The following is a 21,012-nucleotide window of genomic DNA, read 5'->3' as shown; positions in this document are numbered from 1 at the left end:
CCTACCAGGGTGTGGATGGGCACCGATGATGAAACATGCCACTATTAGTGGGTGAGGCGTCTTTTCCAGTTCTTTGGATGCTCAAGGTAGACTTTGAATAGTGGTTTCTATCCGTCATCCCCATTCTCTTGAGTCTAGGGTGATGGAACTTGCCAAATACTTCAGAGTAGATGTCGCGAACAAACCCCGAATGCACCAGGAGACCCCTATATGCCCGAAACTACCTGCATGGGAGCCTTCCAGTGAGTGGAAAGTTACCAGGAACCACCTTGCTTGATTGTGGCCCTTTTATAGTGACCAGGAGATGCTCTGCTCCCCCTGCCGGCCATGACCTGGAAACTTCTCTCCTTACCCTCTGTGTGTGAGCCAGCCGCCACGAGCCGGTAGTCCCAGTCTGCAATCCTCTGGGTCTCTTGTGACCTCCTAGCCCCAATCTGGGCAGACTTGTGTCCCCTCCCCAGCACAGTGTCCCTTGATGACATCGTAACACTGTACACTCCTTTTTGCTACTCCTTGGTTGTGCTTGTGTTTGCAAATGTCTCAGTTAAATATGCAAATGCTTGTAAAAGTATGTATACTTGTGCAATGTCCTTTTCATTTTAAATTGCTGTACTTAAGGAGCACTGTTTTTTAGGTGCTGAAAATGTGAATTTGTTGCATGAACAACACTCAGTATATGTAGGTTTCCTGCACTGTAAAGATAGTTATACCTGTAGATCTGAAGAGCTCCCAGGGCTCCCTCCTAGGAGTGGGGGCCCATGTTTGTAACACACCTGCTGCTCTCCAGTGCACCCGGTACGAACGGTATCAGCCTCAGCACCAGAATAATACAAGGCTGAATCAGACGTGCCTTAAAACAAACATTTATAAGTTGCTCATTGCATTAACATCAGCACAGCAGGCACATTCACCAACTGAGGTAGTTTACCATCTGTGAATTGTCCAAAAATAAATGTCTGTGGTTTCTTCTAACGTCACATGGTCTACTGCATTAACTACTTTCATGTGTTATATGTATTATGTACTCAGAATAACACCCTGTGTACTTCTATTATGAATTTGTAAAAATGTATTTGCACTTGCTCCTTGAAGTGTGAAACTTGATTGCTCACAAACTGTAGTATTAGTGAACCTGGACCCTTCTAGTGTCTGTGTGTTACCAGCTTTGCTTTCAAGCACCAGGGTCTGGGAACTGGTCCACGGTGAGGGTGCGGGTAGAGTTTCCCTGGTAGGACCTCCCTGTTCCATCTCTTAAGTCTCATAGCCAGCCTCCGTGCCAGGTTTTCATTAATGTGCAATGAAGTGAAAAATAACTTCTAAGGCACACTAATACCTTGGGGCATCTTGGCGCTGCATAACCATAGGTCCCGAAGCAGAGCACATCAAATCAAAGGTCCAAAACTGAAAATTAGATCATGAAAAGCCAAGCTTTCCTAAATAGTTAGTGTCATCAAGGGACTTCATCTGAAGAGGCATACGGTTTCACCCCTACCACCCCATCTGCTACGCGTCCGCTCCAGGTACCACAATGTTCTCACTGTCATTCGAGCCAACAAGGGGATAAACCACTGGAATGTAGTTCTTAGAAGTCCGGCCGATGTTATAAAGTGCTTTATGAGCTAGATACAGCAACTTAAATAAAATCAGTTTCCTGCGAGTTAGCCAATGGAGTTCAATCAATCCAGGAGAAACCAACTGATTTTAGGAATATTTAATATCAGTCGGGAAGCAGCATTCTGGACTGCTTGCAACTTGTCTAAGGACAGCCGACTGGTGTTCAAATAAAGAGTGTTGCAATAATCAAGGTGTGAAGAAATGGTGGCTAAAACAACTGCTTAGAGTGTGGAAAGAGAAATACAAGGATTTTTCCCCTCAATCCTCTGATACTGTTAAAGGAAGACGAATGCCTTGACTGACCTGGGTAGCAAATGTCCGCGTGTCATCAAACCCAGTTCCCAGATTCCTAGATGCTTTATCTGGGATTAGAAGGCTCTTCGATAGGTCTCAGGAGTAGATAAACTAAAGTTAACAAGAACCCGTAAAGTGTAGGTTATCCACATCATGGTGCACGGGCTGGAGAAGGGACGTCTTCCCTTATTTTCATGAATGCCTGTGGAAGGGCTTAGATCTCTCCATCAGGGACAAGGGCCTTCAGGATGAAAAGCTGTTGGTGATTGCCAGACTGAAGGACAAATATTGTTCTCCTCTTCTTAAGTGCACATCTACATACCTTGGAGTTGTAAACATCAACAATGTACACTTGTGTGAAGTTTAGTAGATCAATCCTATAATTTCCTGTATATACCCATCTTCTCAATATTTCAATGGTTGATATTTAGATCACAATTTTGTAGAATGATCTTCTGCCCGTGATATTCTAATGGACAACCAATCCTGTTGGGATGTTGAGTAGGGGAGCAAAATTCATATAATTTACCTTTGTATAACTATGAAAAATTTTGGAACATTATGCATACTGCAAATCTGTCATTTGGCAATATTTTGAATGCAAAATGCTTCCTTGCATCAGTTTTGGACACAATGACCCATTTCTGGTGAAAAATAGCAAATTCTGGCCATGTACATTATTCGCAAGCACTTGCAAAAGTTTTCCTCGAATGGGGCATAGATACAATCTGTGGTGTAATTTCAGGAAATTCACATAACAAGCGTAACCTGAAATTGCCAAACTTGAGTGAATTGCGACAGCGTTATTTAAATCGCTCCGTGGCCTAATGGTTAGTAGTGGTTGGAGATGCGTGTCCTGGTAAATATTTGCCTGCCAGGTTTTGTTGAATCCGGCACCCAGGGGGCCGTAGGAATGGTTGTCCAGTCTGGGCCCTTCTGTTATCACTGGTACCTTGAACGTGTGAGACTTCATTTAGACAATGTGACTTTTTCCATCAGTGGTGCCTGGTCCTTGTTAACTGATTGTCTCCTTTTTCTCCCCCCCTCAATGTGGCTTTGACCCTCACTTACATTCTGGCTGCTCGTGGCATTTCTCATTCCTTCTTGCTATTCACCCCCTCTCCTACCTCCGCCTCTTACCTCTCCTCCTCTTCCATGTTTTCCATCTCTCCCACACTTCCTCTTTGAACCTGGTGTCTCTGTCCTATCCCTGACTGGCTCTCCTCCCCGTTCTTCTCTCCCACGTCCTCATCTCTTCCCATCCGCTGTCTCTCTCCCCCACAGACTGCAGCGCCCAAGATGAACGTTTCTCCCTCATCTTCACCATCGCTTCCTTTCTCAACAACTTCATGACCCTGCCCTGTGGCTTCATCTTTGACCGCTTCGGGACCATGGTCACCAGGCTCATCAGCATGTGAGTATCGTCTGTGTGTCCCTGTCCATCGCTTGCTCTCTGCGTCGCTCTCCTCTGTCTCAGCCCTCAGAGTTCTCCAAGGTTTATCATCTCACAGCACTCTCCATCATTCCACCTAAAGAGACAGATTCTTCTCCAAGGTACCAAACTCAGTATCTCTACTGTTGAGAAACAAAACACACATCTGCTTCAGAGCAGAGGAGATGAATTAATCATGTACTGGTGAGTCCAGCACTCCAAGTCCCCTCTTAATCTCCTCAGGCATCACAGGAAGAGGGGTATCTGCCTCCCCGGTAGGCATTCTGTTGCCCTGATGAGAAAATTAACTTCAGCCTTACACTCTGGTGGACATGTTTAGGGACATCTGCTCAGAAGAGGAGACCACCACGTCCTCTCGTTCACTCGAATCGGCGGCCATCTGGGTGGGACAGTGGAAAAATCGTGACTGGAATGAAGACGAACAGACTGAGTAAAGGAGACACAAAGCAAGACGGCTTCTGATTTCTGTAGCAGTGCATTGATTTCACTTGCCGTGCTCTATTTCTGGCTAAACGCCCTTGTTTAAAACATAAAACCTTGAAGAAAAAACAATACAATTGATATAACAATATGTGAGAACCCCCTAGGTAAATATGCTACTTATTACCTGGGTTGAGGGTCATCACAACCTCCAGGATTCTTCCCTCTGTTGCACCTGTGGCAGACGCTATTAGACTCCAGTTAAAGCGCCGTCAGCTTCCCTCCATCCTCCCACAGACGCGCCTCAACTCTGGTCCCTGATTGGCTGACGAGGAGGAGGCAGCATCCTTTAGTTGAGAGTAGATCATGGATCTTTCCTCCACGAGGAAAGGCAACAGCAGGCATCGATAGAACGAAGCTTGCTTGATTCTTGATGGGATGTTACATGTCTTCACTCACACACGTGTTTCTCATGTTGCTCTTCTATCTGCTCTCATCATTCTCGAGTTCGCAGATCTTTTATTCCTAGTTCACATCAACAAGTTGTGCTGATATTACGCGTTCTAGAGATGTCACAAACGTTTGATTCATTCAAGGTCTCTGGTGCACAGAATTACCCTCACCGAGCTAGAATGGGACTGAGGTGCAAGATATGCGGTTGGTAAACATTGCTTATTTTGTGCAGGTGTTTGCTGGTGCTCAGCACCGGCACGTATTTGTAAACACCGGTACATATTTGTAAATACTGGCACGTATTTATAGGAATCCGCCACATGGTAATGCGTTGCGTGTATTCTTTCGCAGAGCTCCTTGGTGGAGCATTTAACTATGTAATAGATCTTAAAAGCATGATGCAATTAGGACTTAAACACACAGTTGAAGCTGTGGTGAGTGCCCGTTTCAGTGCACTCATGTGAAGTGCCTTGAGCCCAGGCGCTTATTTTTTTAAATAAATTAGTATGATATCCTTAGAAGTATTTTTATATTATGTTATACGAAGAGCTAGGACTTCAGCTTCTTTCAGAACTAAATATGTGAGGAGGAGGGTCTGATGTGTTAATGGAGGTCGTTCCATGTTTTAGGTGCTGTGTAAGAGAACAAGCGACTTTTGCTTTTGCATATGTGGGAATTGGGCGAGTGTGAGTGAGGCAGAGCGTAAGTGTCCGGTGGGTTGGTGAAAGTGTATGCAGCTTTTCATGTGTTGTGGTCCAGTGTTGCGTAGGGCTTTGTACGTGTGTGTGAGAAGTTTGGATAGGCTGTGCTAGTGAATGGGGAGCCAGTGAAGCTTCCGAAGGTTCTTTGGGAGGTCGAGTATAAGTCTTGCAGCGCTGTTCTGGACGGTCTGTGTATGAGCTGTTTGGAGATTCCAGGTTAGAGAGTGTTGCCGTAGTCCAGCCTGCTGGCGATTAGTGCTTGTGTGACTGTCCGTCTGGTGTTCTGAGGCAACCATTTGAAGACCTTTTGCAGCATGCGTAGGATGTGGAAGCAGGAGGTGCACACTGTGTTGACTTGATCAGTCACGTTGAGCTTGTCATCTAGGATGATCCCTAGACTTCTTGCATGGTCTGTGGGTGCTGGTCCCTGCTCTGACGGCCACCAGATGGAGGTCTTGTTACTGAAGACTGTACTTCTGTCTTGACGAAGTTCAGCTTCAGGCAGTTGGTTCACATCCAGTTGGTAGCTAGAGGAATACCAGGTTCCCTTTCACCTGGTGACCACCTCTTATGGAGTGTGGCGTCTGGTTATCCAAGGATGCACCATTCTGCTCATTCCCAAGATAGCGAGATCCTTTCTGGGTGTACAGACCTCACTAGCGCATTCTGAGGGTGTGGCTTCTGCAGGGCTAGACGCCCCTGGGGAAACGTGTTTGACAACTGGTTTCCCCCCCTCTGCTTCCCGTGCCCGCCTGTCTACCTCAACAATAGGGCAGCCCTCCTCCCAAGTGTTACCCGTTTGCCCTTCAAAGGATGTTTCTCCTTTGAAGCTGGCCTTTTGGGCTAACACCCATGTGGCTTCCTGCAGGGCAGGAGGGAGGTAATAGCTAAGGGTGGGCAGAAGTTGCGGTGTTGTACTCCATGGAATTCCGCAGAGTTAAATAAAAGCTCTGCACGATTCCGCAGAGTGCCGCACACCGTCTGTCGCAGAGCCAGCAAGTCTCCAGACCATTGAGATGCTGCAAACGACAGAGCGGAGCACTAGTACACACAGAGGAAACAGAAGAATAAAACATGGAGTCCTTCTCACAGAGTTCTAGTGAACAACTAGAATGATAACTTTAGTTATCGGTTGTAGCAGGATGGAAAGCCATGCTGCTGGACAAAAGTAACCACGCCGGAATTCTCCGCATTTTCCTATCAGCCCACCTACCCATGTGGCAGCACATTTAAAGGGCTCGCCACCCTGTGCCCAAATAGAAAGCCCAGAAACAATTGGCGCGCAGCTTACCCGGACCCCAGACTGACAAGCAGCACAGCTCTGAGGTTTTCTTTCGCTCGGGTACATTCGACGTATTGAAGTACTAAGCCCATGCAGTAGAAAGTGAGGGAAATACTGCGTCGCGCGCGTCTTTGACTCATGCACGGAGATATTATAGGCATCACACCCGGCACCACACTTCCTTGTTGGAAACACACTTTGGTGCACGTTTTAGAGATGCGCAACCCTTGAAGCCTCATAGCCAATGAAAATCAGAAGAGCTGTAGTGATCTTGCTCAATCGTAAACCACGGTATAAGTGTCGCAGAATCGAGGTCCAGGGAAAAACTGACAAGTGCTCTCTCAGCCAAACCCATGGCATGGACTCAACCAGTCCAAGGGGACTTCTCTTTACTCACTTGATATGATCTACCTAAGTGATTTGTTGCGATTTAGATGACTACTAGTAAGGAAAAAAGGATGGGCGCCAGTAACCTCTGCCACGTGGTGGTCAGGAGAGTCAGTTGCCCAACCCTGCGCTCCAAGCGGAGCGCATAGTGTTTCACGAACTCCGCCAGCAAAGCAGAGTTTGCCGCCCACCCTTAGTAAAACCGCTCTCCTCTGCAGCCCCTGTTGTGTCCTTTCCTTTGAGTCATTTGCGCGTCTCCCTAGGATGGCAGAAAGCTGTCTGCAGGACAAGCCCTGTGTACATCAGTGAACTGGCACTGGAAACCTTGGGCAACTAAGTGACAACTTCTGAAGTTGCACTTTGCCCACCAGTGACATCAAATTTGATTTACCCATGTGATGGGATTGAGCACACTGATTCTTATGATACCAAACAGTTCCAGCCTTAAGAGTCCCATTCAGAAGTTAGCCGGCCTGGGGTGCCAGCCCGGAACTCTGTACTTGCCAATGGGGCTACTAGCCTTCCCGCAGCAAAAACGACAATTTTAGCTTTTTACTGCTGGAAAATTCAAAAGTACTTGAAAACCAAAGTTCTTTAGGAAAAATAGTGTGTTAGGAAGAGAGGGGTGGTGTCGGTGATGTTGTAAGTGTGACCCCTGCAGTTGAGTTGCGAATGAAACTCCCCGGCATAAACTAGAACAAACATTGGCAAAGCCAGTAGCTCTGGTCCTGCGTGCACTTTTTTTGTCTGTTTTTTGCTTGTTCAAAAGAAATAAACAATAAAGCGCTGTGTATGTACTTGCAAATAAGTAAAAAAAAGAATGACCCTTTACAAGTTTGAACTTCAAAAAAATCTTGAAATTAAAAGAGAGCTTTACTTGCAAGCTCTGCCACTGAAGTGGTTGACTTCTTTGGCAGATGTACAAAAGCAAAATGCCATCACTCATAATGAAAAACAATGGCTACAGCGGGTGACCCATTGCCCCGTGTCCTCTGCTGTGTGGTGGGTGGAAGGAAAATGCGAATAACAGCTGACCGGGCCAATAGATGGAGACGGCTGATCGAAAGCTCTTCTCTGTTTGTATATATAGTGTAATGTAGGAAGCGGGGCTGGTGTGTGGTGGGTACCCAAAGTACTTACACCTTATACCAGGTCCAGGTATCCCCTCTTAGTGAATTGTAGGCAGTGCCTAGAAGCCAGGCTCTCTAAAGGTAGCTGTGGATGAGCAGCCAAGGCTTATCTAGGAGACATGCAAAGCTCTTGTAATACCACTGTAGTCACGCAGCACTTACACACATGAAAGAAAACACTCAGTGTTACAAAAGTAAAGGTACTTTATTTTTGGAACAAACCATCACAAAATACTAGACAGGTAACCCACCCATAGGAGGTAAGTAATACACTAAATATATACACTAGTAATCAAAAATAGGCACAGAAAATAGTGCAAATAGTAATAACCAATAGTGACCCTAGGGGCAGCACAAACCATATACAAAAAAAATGGAATGCCAACAAGGTACTCCCACCTAGGTAAGTAAAATGTGTAGAGAGGCGCTGGGAGTACTAGAAAACCACAGAGAAAGTAACACAGTACCCCCTAGCGACCAGGAAAGCAGGAGTAAACATTGGATTTTCCCCAAACCACCCAAAAGGAGGAAAAGAAGACACTCAGACAAGAGTACAGGAAAACCAGTGGTGAATTCCTGGAGACAGAAGACCTGTGGAGAGAGGAGACCAAGTCCAAAAGTCACAGTGGAGTCCAGGGGGAGTAGGTACTACCCACCCAGCTGTGGATGCAGGAGTTGGTCGACAGTGATGAACAGTTCAGCACTGCAGCCCTGGAGCTGGAGAAGAGTTTTGATGGATGCAGATGATGTCCCGGCTGGAATGAAGATTGAAGATGGGTGTTGGTGCAGGAATTCCACCAGCAAGCCTTGGCAAAGGCAAACTCGCTGTTAGTGGAAAAGCGGTGTTTCCGGGGACCAGCAAGGCCCAGGAGGACTCAACCCAGGAGGGGGAGACACAGGGACTCAGCGTTGATGAGTCACAGGAACAAAGGCAGCACCCATAGGAGTCCCACAGGTTGGGTGCACAGGAGTCACAGACGAGGCCCATGCAGCACTACAAAAGAAGATCCCATGCCTCTGGAGAACCACGCAGGAGGCTGTGCTTTGCAGGATGGAGTGCTAGGGGCTGGAGCTACATGTCACCTGAAGATCCCTTGGAGGAGTTGGAAACAAGCATTGGCAGCTGCAAGAGACACAGTGCACAGGGGTACTGTCCTGCATAGGAAGGCAAACGCTTACCTCCACCAAAGTTCTACAGCTGGCAGAGGACCAAGAGGACTACTCTAGATCACCACCTGTTATGCAGGATCCATGCAGCTCAGCAGGAGAGGGGATCCACGCAGCCAGTTGTTGCTTGTTACAGGTACCTGCGGTTACAGGGAAGTGACTCCTTCACTCCAACTTCTTCTTCTTCTGCAGGCTGAAGAGTTGCAGTCTTCTGAGGACGCACCGCCGGGTAAATGTTGCAAAGCTGGCAGGAGACCTGAAAACAATGTTGCTGAAGAGTCTTTCTTCTTGGAAGCAACCTGTCTGGTCAAGACTGATTTGCATATGGCTGGGTCCAAACTGGGGTGGCATGGTGAGCAAAAGAACGATGGATTAAACCCAGATCTGTGACTGGGGGTGAGTGTTTGACAATGTATAGCATTCCGTCCATCACTTGTTGTTTTTGCTTTGTCACCCTAAGTGGGAAGGGTATGCCCAGACGTGGGTCCCGTGCTTCCCATGCCACTGGATTCAAGCTAGCCTGGCTGATGAGGGGTAAAACCCCGAAATTGGTCCCAGGATGCTTGTTTCCGGTCCAGTGAAGACCTGGCTTGGCAGTTCGGGCTGGACTGTTCCCATGAGGAATAGGGTCAAGACTGATTTGCATATGGCTGGGTCCTAACTGGGGTGGCATGGTGAGCAAAAGAACAATGGATTAAACCCAGATCTGTGACTGGGGGTGAGTGTTTGACAATGTTCAGCATTCCGTCCATCACTTGTTGTTTTTGCTTTGTCACCCTAAGTGGGAAGGGTATGCCCAGACGTGGGTCCCGTGCTTCCCATGCCACTGGATTCAAGCTAGCCTGGCTGATGAGGGGTGACACCCCGAAACCGGTCCCAGGATGCTTGTTTCCGGTCCAGTGAAGACCTGGCTTGGCAGTTCGGGCTGGACTGTTCCCATGAGGAACAGGGTCAAGACTGATTTGCATATGGCTGGGTCCAAACTGGGGTGGCATGGTGAGCAAAAGAACGATGGATTAAACCCAGATCTGTGACTGGGGGTGAGTGTTTGACAATGTTCAGCATTCCGTCCATCACTTGTTGTTTTTGCTTGGTCCAGTTGCAGTTCCGGAGGCCAGAAGTCAAAGAAGAGTTTGCAGAGGAGTCCTGCTGAGTCCTGCTGGAATCTCGCAAGCCGAATCTGAGGACCCACCCAAGAGAGAGCCCCAAAATAGCCCTGAAAGGGAGATTGGTCACCTCACCTAACCGGGTAAGCACCTATGGGAGGGGGCTTTGATGTCACCTGCCTGGCCTGGCCACTGAGATGCTCCCAGAGTTCCCTGCCAACCTTAGAAACAAGATGTCAGAACCCAGGGACCCTCTGGAGGAGCTCTGAGCATCAACCCCCGGGTTGTGATGGACACGGGAGTGGTCACCCCCCTTTCCTCTGTCCAGTTTTGCGCCAGATCAGGGACTAGGGGTTCCTGAACCGGTGTGGACTGGTTTATGCACAGAGGGCACCAAATGTGCCCTTCAAAGTAAAACCAGTGGCTTGGGAGGCTACCCCTCCCAAGCCAGTCACAGCTATTTCCAAAGGGAGAGGGTGTTACCTCCCCCTCCCAAAGGAAATCCTTTGTTCTGCCTTCCTGGGCTTGATCAGATCAAGCAGTAAGAGGGCAGAAACCTGTCTGAGGGGTGGCAGCAGCTTGGGCTACCCGGAAAACCCTGTAAGACTTGTGGTAGCAATGCTGGGGGTCCTCTAAGGAGCACCCAGAGTGCATCGAATTATACTTCTAATAGGTGCAACAGTATTGGGGTATGATTCCGACATGTTTGATACAAAACATGCCTATGGTCGGAGTTATCATTATGTAGCTGGACATAGGCAGTGACCCATGTCCAGTACACATGTAAAATGGCGTCCCTGCACTCACAAAGTCCAGGAAAATGGATCTGGAGTTTGTGGGGGCACCTCTGCTAGTTCAGGGGTGCCCTATCACACACGTACCTGCACCCTGCCGTCTAGGCTGAGAGGGCCTCCCATATGGGTGACTTCTAGTGACCTGGTGCAGTGACCTGTAGTGAAAATGGGTGCATGCACCAGTTTTACGCAGGCTGCAATGGCAGGCCTGCAGAACCCTATGCATGGGCTCCCTATGGGTGGCAGAATAACTGCTGCAGCCCATAGGGATCCCCTGGAATCTCAATTCCCTGGGTACCTAGGTACCACATACTAGGGAATAACATGGAGAGACCAGTATGCCGATTATGGGAAGAAAAAGGTACAATTTAGAGGACAGAGCAAAACTACTGGGGTCCTGGTTAGCAGGAACCCAGTAGACCCAGTCAAACACACTGACAACAGGCAGAAAATGGGGGTAACCATGCCAAGAAAGAGGGTATTGCCCTACACATAATGTAGTCAGTTTCCCTTTAACCTTTCCCAAATTTATAGGTCAAGACATCGCAAGCTGACCCGCTGCAAAATACCTATTGTGAGCTTACAGTGGGCGTAGAGCCCACCCGCTGCTCACCATTGGCTGGCTTTACTGTCCCTCTCATTAGCTTGATTTTTATATGCTGCTTTGTGTGGGACTGCCTCCTCTGTATTTGTCCCTCCACTGCCACATACCTTCTTTACTTTAGTTGTGCTCTTCCACTGCTTACTTTTCAGGAACTACAGTTTTCTTTTTGGTTAAGTGCTCCATGAGAGTGCATGTGTTTGCCAGCTCTCTTGCTCGTGTACTTCTCTTCCCGCTCTTCTCGTTCTCCATGTTGATCTCTCTCACACTGGTGTGCTTCTCCCTTGTGCCTTGCTTTTTTGTTTGTGTGCATCTTTCCCCTGCGACCCACCTTCTCCATTACTGCTGCATATTTCCACTCGTCCTTTTTTCCCCAATTTATTTATTATTTATTTATTTTTTGCAGCAGTCAAAGCAGCAGACTGCTTCCAGTCCATCTGATGTAAAAAGAGCTTTCGTGCATTTTTTTTGTGTTTTAAAAAAAAAAAACTTTTTGACATGCTGTACCCTATTTCTAATGGCATTGGCAAACCCAAAGCCATGCCCTATTTCCTTTGCCAGTGCTTGTTTTTACATAGGGCCAACAATATTGTTTGTAAACGAAGCAGTGGTCTGCTCATCCCTTTCTTTTTTTTGTTTAAAATGACCTAAGAATAGAAGACTCATGGCAGCCCTAACAATTGCAAATGGAAGATAAATGTTTAGTTTGCTAACACTTGTAGATATTTTCTATTGTTCATCCATTGTTTTGCTTAAGGGGAATAGTGAAATCTGAACTTACAGTTATAGTGTTATGGGGCACAAGCTTTCACTGTTCCACTGTAGGTGAGGTAGTTTCTGGTTTATAGTTCCAATGGCTTTAGTTTTATTCACCTTTCTACATTAAAATGGCTGCAGCAGAAATCAAGGGAAACACCTCAGACCACATTGTGCTCGCTTCAGGACTCTGCGTGAACTGCTGGTTGAAGGACCAGTGTGCCGTCTGCTGCGGGCGAGCCACAGGACAGAAGCAGTTTTGTTAACAACATTGTCAGACAGGCCAGATTCCTGGACAGAAACCAACAAACAATGTAACTGACTAGATTACTTACTGGTAATCTTCATCATTGCCAGACACAGTCTTCCTCATCAGTCCTTACATCAATGCGTGCTGTATGTAATCCAGGCATTATGTGCCTTGTTTGTTGTATGCAAAAACAGATGATGGACGGAATGGAGAGCAAATCAAACATTCACCCCCAGTCACAGATCTGGGTTTAATACATCAGTTTTTTTGCTTGCCATGCCATTTCAGTTTGGACCCAGACACATGCAAATCAGTCTTGGCCCTGTTTCCCCCCCCCCACCCATTTCGGGCTGGACTGTTCTCACGAGGAACAGGGTCAAGACTGATTTGCATATGGCTGGGTCCAAACTGGGATGGCATGATGAGCAAAAGAGCGATGGATTAAACCCAGATCTGTGACTGGGGATGAATGTTTGATTTGCTCTGCATTCCGTCCATCATCTGTCCTTTTTGCATTTGTTTGTCATACGCATCCCAGTCTTACACCAGTGAGGGCACGCTCACGCAAAGAAATTGCAATTTCACGACATAAGGAGACAAGAGCTAAAGCACACAGATTACGCTGGACCCAGTGATAGTTTGTTCTAAACACAAAGAAATGCAGTGATTACATTACTGGACCGAATTAAAAACTGTTGTCCCAGAAAAACAAAAAAAATCCAAAAACCTTCTCCATCTGTAACATAAAGTGAGATATAAACATGTGCAGAGAGGCCCAAGGAGCTGCTGCACAAATATCCTTAAGGGAAGCATCCTTAAAAGCTGCCCATGCGGTGACCCACCCGTGGTAGAGCGACCGAGACTAGAAGAAGGAAGAGGAAAGTCCGCTTTCAGATAACCAGCAGAGGTGGTCATGTTAGTCCATCTACTCTGGCTTATCATTTGCAGATACTCTGGGCCCGATTAGAGTTTAGTGGGTGAGGTTACTATGTCACAAACGTGGCGGATATCTCCACCGTATTAAAGTTCCATTATATCCTATGGGAATCATAATAAGGCGGACGGAATACCCGTCACACTTGTGACGAAGTAACCTGTCCGTCAAACTCTAAATCCGGCGCTCTGCCTCCCTTGATTCAGAAGGATTGCACCACTTCGGAAGAATAACTCAAGGCTTGCAGCTTCTCATTTTCAATTTCCAGACCCCAGGGACGTGCGGCTAATCCTCTCATTGCAGAGAGAATCTTGGGAGGGGCGAGAAGGTGAGAAAAGTGAACAGGAAATATCCATCGCGGCTGAGCAGATCACTGCTGCAGCAGAGGGGCCCAGGGCCTGACACCAACTTGAGGCAACCAAAAGAACCCCCACTTTCTTCCCTCTGATTTTGCGAAGCACCTTGCTCAGCACAAGAAAAGGGGGCATCAAGACCCAGAGGGGAGGCCTGAAGAGAGCCGATAGTTCTCCGCAGAGAATTTTCCTGGGATGGGGACAGATCTAGCTAGAGGGTTCCACACCTCCTGTGAATCTTTTGATATAGAAGAGGGCAAAGTCTCATTGCAGTGAAGCCCTTCAAGAATTGTAGCCTCATCACAACCTCGTCCAGATACGACACCTGAAGGAGATAGTTGCCCCTGCTGCAGAGCTGCCCCACAGCACATCAAAAGAGGTCTCTGACAGGAACCTCTCTTTGCTCCATCGACGGGCAAGAAGTGCAATCTTTTCCTTGCTGCATCTCATCCGCTAACGTCATGAGCACCCAGATACCCCTACGGGTGACAGTGCTGACGTATACAGCTGCTGATTGACTGAACGTTTGAAAATCCTGCAGAAGGTAAGGAGCAGCATTGATGGCAAAAGTTCCTAACATCAGGGCAAAATTTGATGCTGCATGCGATCTCTTATGAGCCCCATCAGTCTTTTTGTCTGCGGCTTCCGAGGGGGGTAGCATAATCAGATATAATTGCTTCCTGCGGAAACTCCTCTTGGAATCCTTCCGATGGATTTCTCTTGGAAAGGAATCCCAGGAAACTGGATTTTCAATATCATATTTTTAAGTGAGAGCCTCCCTCTGATGGCCTTTTGCACAATAACAGAATCAAGCTCTAAAGGCCTGTACCATGAGAATAACTCCTCTCCCTCCTGCACAGCTAGCTGTGGAAGTCCACGTTTTTTGGACAAATACTATACCGCTTCCAACAGAACCTTCCTCTATACAGGTCTTTCTTCGTGAACAGCATCTTCCTCAGAGGGATCGGTGTCCAGGACCAGACCTTGAGGGCGAGATTTACCCCATACTTCTTAGCATGCGGGCTTCTCTTGCAAAAGAAGCAGTTTCCGCCCCTTTATTGATCACGGACTTGAGCAGTTCCTTGGGCAGCTGAACAGGCAGCTCAGCAGCTCTTGCAGAATGGGGAGCTTCTTCCCCAGATGAGTCTGAGGACAAATTTCTTCTTTTGCTGGAGCAAAATGCCTATAGGGTGCAGTTAAGATCAAAGGCACGTGCACATCCCCAGCGCTCTATTAAAACTTGTGCTGAGGTTGGGCTGTTTGAACAAACGAGGCGTGCTTGCTGCTTCTGCAGCGACCGACCTCCTGCCTTGAGCAACACATTGCATTAATACAAAAAAGGTGGCAGGTAGAGACAAATTTCATCTTAAATTATAATAACAGTCCTATATACTGTTACTTCTGAATTTATTTCTTTTTAACATTTATTTACTTAATCAATTAAATAGCCAAAAAGGACTTAAGGTGATCTAACACTTGTAACTGATAACACAGTAACAATACACCAAATTACATTTAACAAGACATACAGGATAGCTAACATTGCAAAATTACCATAAAATCATCTTAAAAATAATGCCCTATCTATTTGCATAGTGGTCACTTGTTATCACTCCACATGTGATCCACTTTTTTATGCTGAGGTATTAGGTTTTTTTTGCATCTTCAAAATGTTGTGTATTTCTTTTCAACAAGTATAATACAATGCGTCTTAAATTTTTCAAACTAGTTCATTATTTACCCAACCCAATACACTTGCAAAAACAAAAAGGTCGACGCGTTTCGGCCTGCTGATTTAAGGCCTCATCAGGACTGAAACAAGGGCAATCATAGCTCTTAAATCCAACCAAAGAGACACGTGTCTCAGATCTTGTTTTTGGTGAACATAAGCGCTGAGCCCAGCTGCTTATGTGTGTCGATCAGGAAAGAATCACCAAAGTTCTGCTACCATCGGCGCCCGTGTTCAGCGCGTTAGTCACTGCGTCTGGCTCTCCGGCGTGTAGCCTGGCCAATGCCGGTCTTCCGTATTCAGATCGTTGCTAGGATACTCCACGTGCTCACGGCGTGCGGCTTCTCTAACAGAGAGCAACACATTGCAGCACAGGCGCCATCTTGAGATCAGGCACCATTTCCCTCAACTCTGCATCTAAGCTCCAAAGGCCTTGTGCCGCGTCCTCTAATAACTCAATGGAGGGAAGTGCTACAATCCGAAATATGATCCTCTGTTAAAGGGTGGTTGTCACAGCCAAGGAGCAGAAATGATTGGACCCACTTGGGCAGAGTCATTATAAATACAGATCGAGGCCACTGGTGCAGGCCCTCAAAACACATACGTTTTCATTTTTGGTGACCGTTACTATAGCAAGCCTCGATCATAAAACCTTACCATAGAGGTGAAAAGTCCTCCATAATCCAACAGAAAAACATTATTATTGCTCGGCCTTATGTTTATGCGTTATAACACAGGAAGGTGTTGTGGTCGTTGACCATATACTGGTAGGTGCTGGTTCTTTTAGTTTTTAAAATGTAGGTGGCATCTATTCCCTGTCTTTGATGAGCTCATTGATGTAAGGACTGGGACGAGGAAGGCGGACGAGGCTGTCATCCTTTGTGCCCACCACATTGAGTGAGGCAGATGTAGAAAGAGCTCAGTGGTTTATGTTAAACCCATCAATTACCTTTATATGTCTTCTGATCTTTTCGTGTAGTGCCATGTAACCTGGACTACCTCCAAGTGCTAGAGGGAAGAGAAATGTTGTAAGAGGAGCTGAATTAAGCAGAGCCAGAGTGCAGACAGTTGCCTCACTCTTTGGTAACTCCTTTGCTGAAGTTGAAATTTACTTGAAAACTTTTCAGGGGTCTGGGCCTCACCTGACCGTCCTGCTCCTAATAGCTGCGGCTGGAGGCGGACGTGGTATGAGATGGCAAAGATGGGTCACTGTGATGTCAGGGGTCTGTTCTCTGTGACTGTACTGCAGGAGTGGGCAGGGCAGGGCTACGTGTGCTGTTATGGGTCTGTACCAGTCCTGACTGTGCTTTTAATACCTGCAGCTGGTGCAGGGCATGAGCTGAGGTGGCAGAAGATGGGGACATGTGATGTCATGTGTCTCAGCCACTCTTCAGTTTACTGCTACTAAGAGCTGTGGCATATGGGATGTTTGGCACGAGGTGCAATCGGATGGACACATGGCATGGTGTGAGGCGTTGTTCCTCAATGCCCTCACGAGATGTGAGCATGCCACCAGCGGCAGATGTTCTCTGTTCTCCTGGGATGAGGAAGTGGTTTTGGGCTGTGTAGGCGCGAGATGTAACCTCTGCCACATTCGCGTGAAGCAGACTGAAGTCAGGCAAAGTAGGGCTCAGTGGAAAAGTCTTGTCCATCGGTTCTGTGTCTTATCACACACTTGTGAGAACATCTTCCAGGTTGGTGGAAGACCCTTCCCACCTCTGTCCAGCACCGGGCATCAGCCTGGAGTCTGAAGGGCGTCCGCAGAGCTGCCCAGTGTATGTAACACGAGGGACCACTCTGGTGTCTCTGAGGGGCATCTGTGTCCTCTAAATCCTGAAGTGGATTCTGGCATTTCCAAGCTCAGTGAGCAACAGATCTTGGTATTGCTCAACTTAGTAACTTGTGTTTTATCAACCGCTGAATGATTAAAGCCTGTATTCTCTAAGTGTAGACATTGGCCTTTGACTACAGACTGCACAGAAATCTGAACAGCACGCACAAACTGAGCACCATAGCTGCTGCGTACGGCCTGCCCATGTTCAATTTGTGTAATTCGGCTATAGCTCACCAGTCCAAGTTTCAAGATTGTACAATCTCTGTAAAGGGAGGGAAAGCTCTGCCATAGTATTGCAGATTGTATATAGCGCTTGCTATGCCTATGTGGGCACTGGAGCACTTCCATACACGAGCAGCACGCTACACCCTGTAGGGTCTGTGGTTGGAAGGCAGTTATCTTTCTTTTTGATCCTATGTTGGAAATATTTCCATGTTGTGCGTGGTGACCAGCTAGGTGCGGTTAGCGTGCTATGCTACACAGCATTTAGCAATCTGGTAGGTGAAGAGGTGTGTGTAATAGACACGCAGTTTAGTTTTCAGTGCGCTGGCAACTTTGAGCCGCCCTGCAAGTCCCTATGTTGTATTTCTTAAGATCATATTCTTCTCAGCTGGTTATTGCATTGCGGTGTCCACCCTAATATTTTGTTTAAAGTTGTTTTTGGTCATGAGCGGGTATCTTGGAGAGAAGTGGTGGGGAGATCTACTGTGACGGGGCTGGTTACTGTCATCCCATATCTGAGTGTCATTGTCAGATGTAAAGAATCTGTAATACTGTGTAGCTAGTTAGGACCTGCAGTGGTGGACTAGACTAGAGTTCACCGATTAACCAGAAGTATCTGACAGATCTTTTCAGTTATTCTATGGCTGCACAGTTGACGATGGCTAGTTTTTATTGACTGAATAGTACTGGGTGACGGACAAGACCTGTTGCAGACCTGTCTTATGTGAGATGATTAAGCTACATTTGGCTGCATACTGATAAGTGTTATGGAATAAGTATTATTTACGGCCACAGGTGCTCTACATGAATAGATATTACTATATAATACTCAGGCTAACCATGTTATATTATGTTGTTACGTTATGTTGTTTTGTACAGTGCACCAATCACCCAAGAGGGTATCCAGGCGCTTGGGCAGGTGTGTGGTCCCCAAGGTGTTTATGCAAAGAGCCCGGCCTTCAGCTTCTTGCGGAACTCAAGAAATGAGGAGGAGGAGGCTGTGATGGGTTGAGGGAGGTTGTTCCATGTCGTGCGTGTGATGTAGGAGAACGAACGCCCTCCAGTTTTGCTTTTGAAGATGAGGGGAATGCGTGAGTGAGGCAGAGCGTAGGTGTCTGGTGGGTTGGTGAAAGTGCTATGCGGCTGTACAGGTATTCTGGTCCTGAGTTGTGAAGGGCTTTGTATGTGTGCCTGAGGGCAGCCCTTCTTAGGTTACCTTGATATCGAAAGTAGTTCGCTGGATAGCTTGTACCATATCTGTGGGCTGTGACTTGGAGCTTGGACTTGAAAGTGTGATTATCTTTCTGGGTTCTCTTCCATGGTTGTGGGATGATGTAGTTATCATGGAAATAGCCATATTTCCAACTGTTTTCTGAAGTGTATATGCTCCTGGATGCTTCTAGTAGTGAGTTCTAGAACTTGGCAGTGCCTCTTACGGATTTCTTGTGATGAGATGGTAACGTGATCTTTAAGCCTGGAGCTTGGAGATTCTGAGTGTGAGCATGGCTGGCAGTTCCTGTTAGTACTCAAGGTTTGCTAAAATGTGACAGTGTTTTAATTGTGTAGAGTGCACTTTTGTTGTGTTGTTGATGTGGCATCAAGGATAGGTCTGAATCCTTGGTCACCCCATGGCTTTCTGACTTTTCGAGTTTCTCGGGTAATGTTGTGGTAGACTGGTTTGTGTCATTGTTCACAGGTCAAGATCTTTCTCTCTCTGAGGTGTTATTAACTTTCATCCATATGTTTATGGTGCAAAGGCAGCCATCAAGTTAATAGTTGTAGAGGTCTTCTGGGACATTCGTTATCAGAAACATTTGCATGTCATCTGCATAGTTGTAATAGATGAGATTGAATGATTTAGTCATGTTTGGTAAGGACAGTGTTGGTACATGTTGAATAATAGAAGGAATATGAATGATCTCTGGAGGAGCGCTAACGTTTTAGGTGTGATGAGCTGATAGGGTAGGTGTGGTGAGAACATAGGTGGTAGGTAAAATACACTTTGTCTCCGAGGAAAGAAGCAGTCCATTTTAGAACATCTTCGTATATTCCGAAATGATGGTGTCTTTGTAGTAGCGAGTGGTGATGAACGGTGTCAAATGTACCTGATAAATCCTGAAGCAGTATGGTGGTGTTTTGCTTCCCTATGGACTGAGATGAAATACACACACACTGAGAAGAATCTCTGGTATGCAACTCTTAGTCTAGGAAATACATTTATTAAATCATTCTGCAGGGCTCATAAAGGAAGGTCAGTACAACGTACAACCGAAAGTGCAGGTCTAAAAATGTGCTCAATAATGAAATGAAAACATGTACAAGGAATCTTCAATCTATAAACAGCAAATATATATGCAAAGACGTGTGTGTCTATATATATATATATATATATATATATATATATATATATATATATATATGTGTGTATGTATGTGTGTATATATCTGTGTGTGTGTGTGTGTGTGTGTGTGTATATATATATATATATATATATATATATATATATATATATATACTCATACACAATGCAAAGCAGATAATAGGAATTAAACATTCATCACCGTGGGGCCCAGTTGATGAGTTTGGTTCATCTTTCTCCTGCCAGCAACAAGTCGTTGACCCTCAGAACAACCGTGAAGAGAAAGAGATCTACCCTCATGGGAAGGATGACGGGCATCAGCGTACCGACCCTGCCAGAGGTTTGAATCACTTCACTGTCCATCCGGTTTTCGGTCTCTCTTATGTACCTTAAACGAGCCAGAGAGGAGATTTCTAGAAAACCCTCCCACTCCGCAAGTTGTTGTTCCAAAATGCTGGCTGGTTCAGGTCAGTTTTGCAAGGAACACGTTGGAACTGGCCAGGATCCCAAGGTGCTCTCCCAAAACCAAACCGTTCCCTGCCTCTACCATAAACATCATTCTAGTACATCCTTATCAGCCTAACGCCCCCATGTTATGCCTTAGCTCTTGATGAAAAGTAAAAACATGAGCGAAAAACACATTACATAACACGCTATGCACAGAAAAATACTTGCAGCTTTAACGTGGCAGTGAAGCTAAGGCTAAGCTGAATACAAAATGGAGTCTGTAGCTGGTGGCCGCTAATGTGACGGTGGACAGCTAAACTAAGTGCAACGTAGAGCAACGTGGAGTCAGTGGTCAAAACAAATATCACTATGGGTGGCCACCCCGTTATTGCCCTTTGTAAGTTTTATGTCATCCCAAATAGATATAATGGCTGACTCCGACTGGCCTGAAGTTGGACATGTTGTCTGACCTAAAGTGATTTCTTCTGTAAATTTTGGAGGGTGAGTAAATACTGCTCTTTCAGATATCTTTCCTAAGAAAGGCCTTTTTTAGATACCTCTGTAGTATTCTGGGCAGGATTGGTCAAGGTTGTTCTTTTGAGGAGTACCAGTGACTTGTTGAGTAAGATTCGATTACCTCCCCTACACAGCATGTGAAAAGGATGTATTTAAAGATGCTTGGTGGTGCTGGTTTTGAAGAATATGCTGATGGTTTGCTTACAATGA

General features: G+C 46.3%; 1 protein-coding gene across 10 annotated transcripts in view; it reads left to right on the top strand.

The window, feature by feature from the left end:
• Positions 1–21,012, top strand: part of LOC138293717 (equilibrative nucleobase transporter 1-like) — a 383,365-nt gene that overhangs the window by 276,929 nt on the left and 85,424 nt on the right. For all 10 annotated transcript variants that reach the window (XR_011203087.1, XR_011203090.1, XR_011203089.1 and 7 more), the window contains one exon: positions 3,193–3,322. Coding sequence is in view for 7 of the 10 variants with exons in the window: in XM_069233048.1 (XP_069089149.1) it covers positions 3,193–3,322 (130 nt within the window). In the remaining 3 variants the exon portion in view is untranslated. The remainder of the gene's footprint in view (positions 1–3,192; positions 3,323–21,012) is intronic.

Source organism: Pleurodeles waltl, chromosome 4_2 (assembly GCF_031143425.1).
Source record: "Pleurodeles waltl isolate 20211129_DDA chromosome 4_2, aPleWal1.hap1.20221129, whole genome shotgun sequence".
In the NCBI taxonomy this organism is placed as follows: domain Eukaryota; kingdom Metazoa; phylum Chordata; class Amphibia; order Caudata; family Salamandridae; genus Pleurodeles; species Pleurodeles waltl.
Note: the sequence above shows the minus strand (reverse complement) of the source record. Positions and strands in the feature narration are given on the sequence as shown.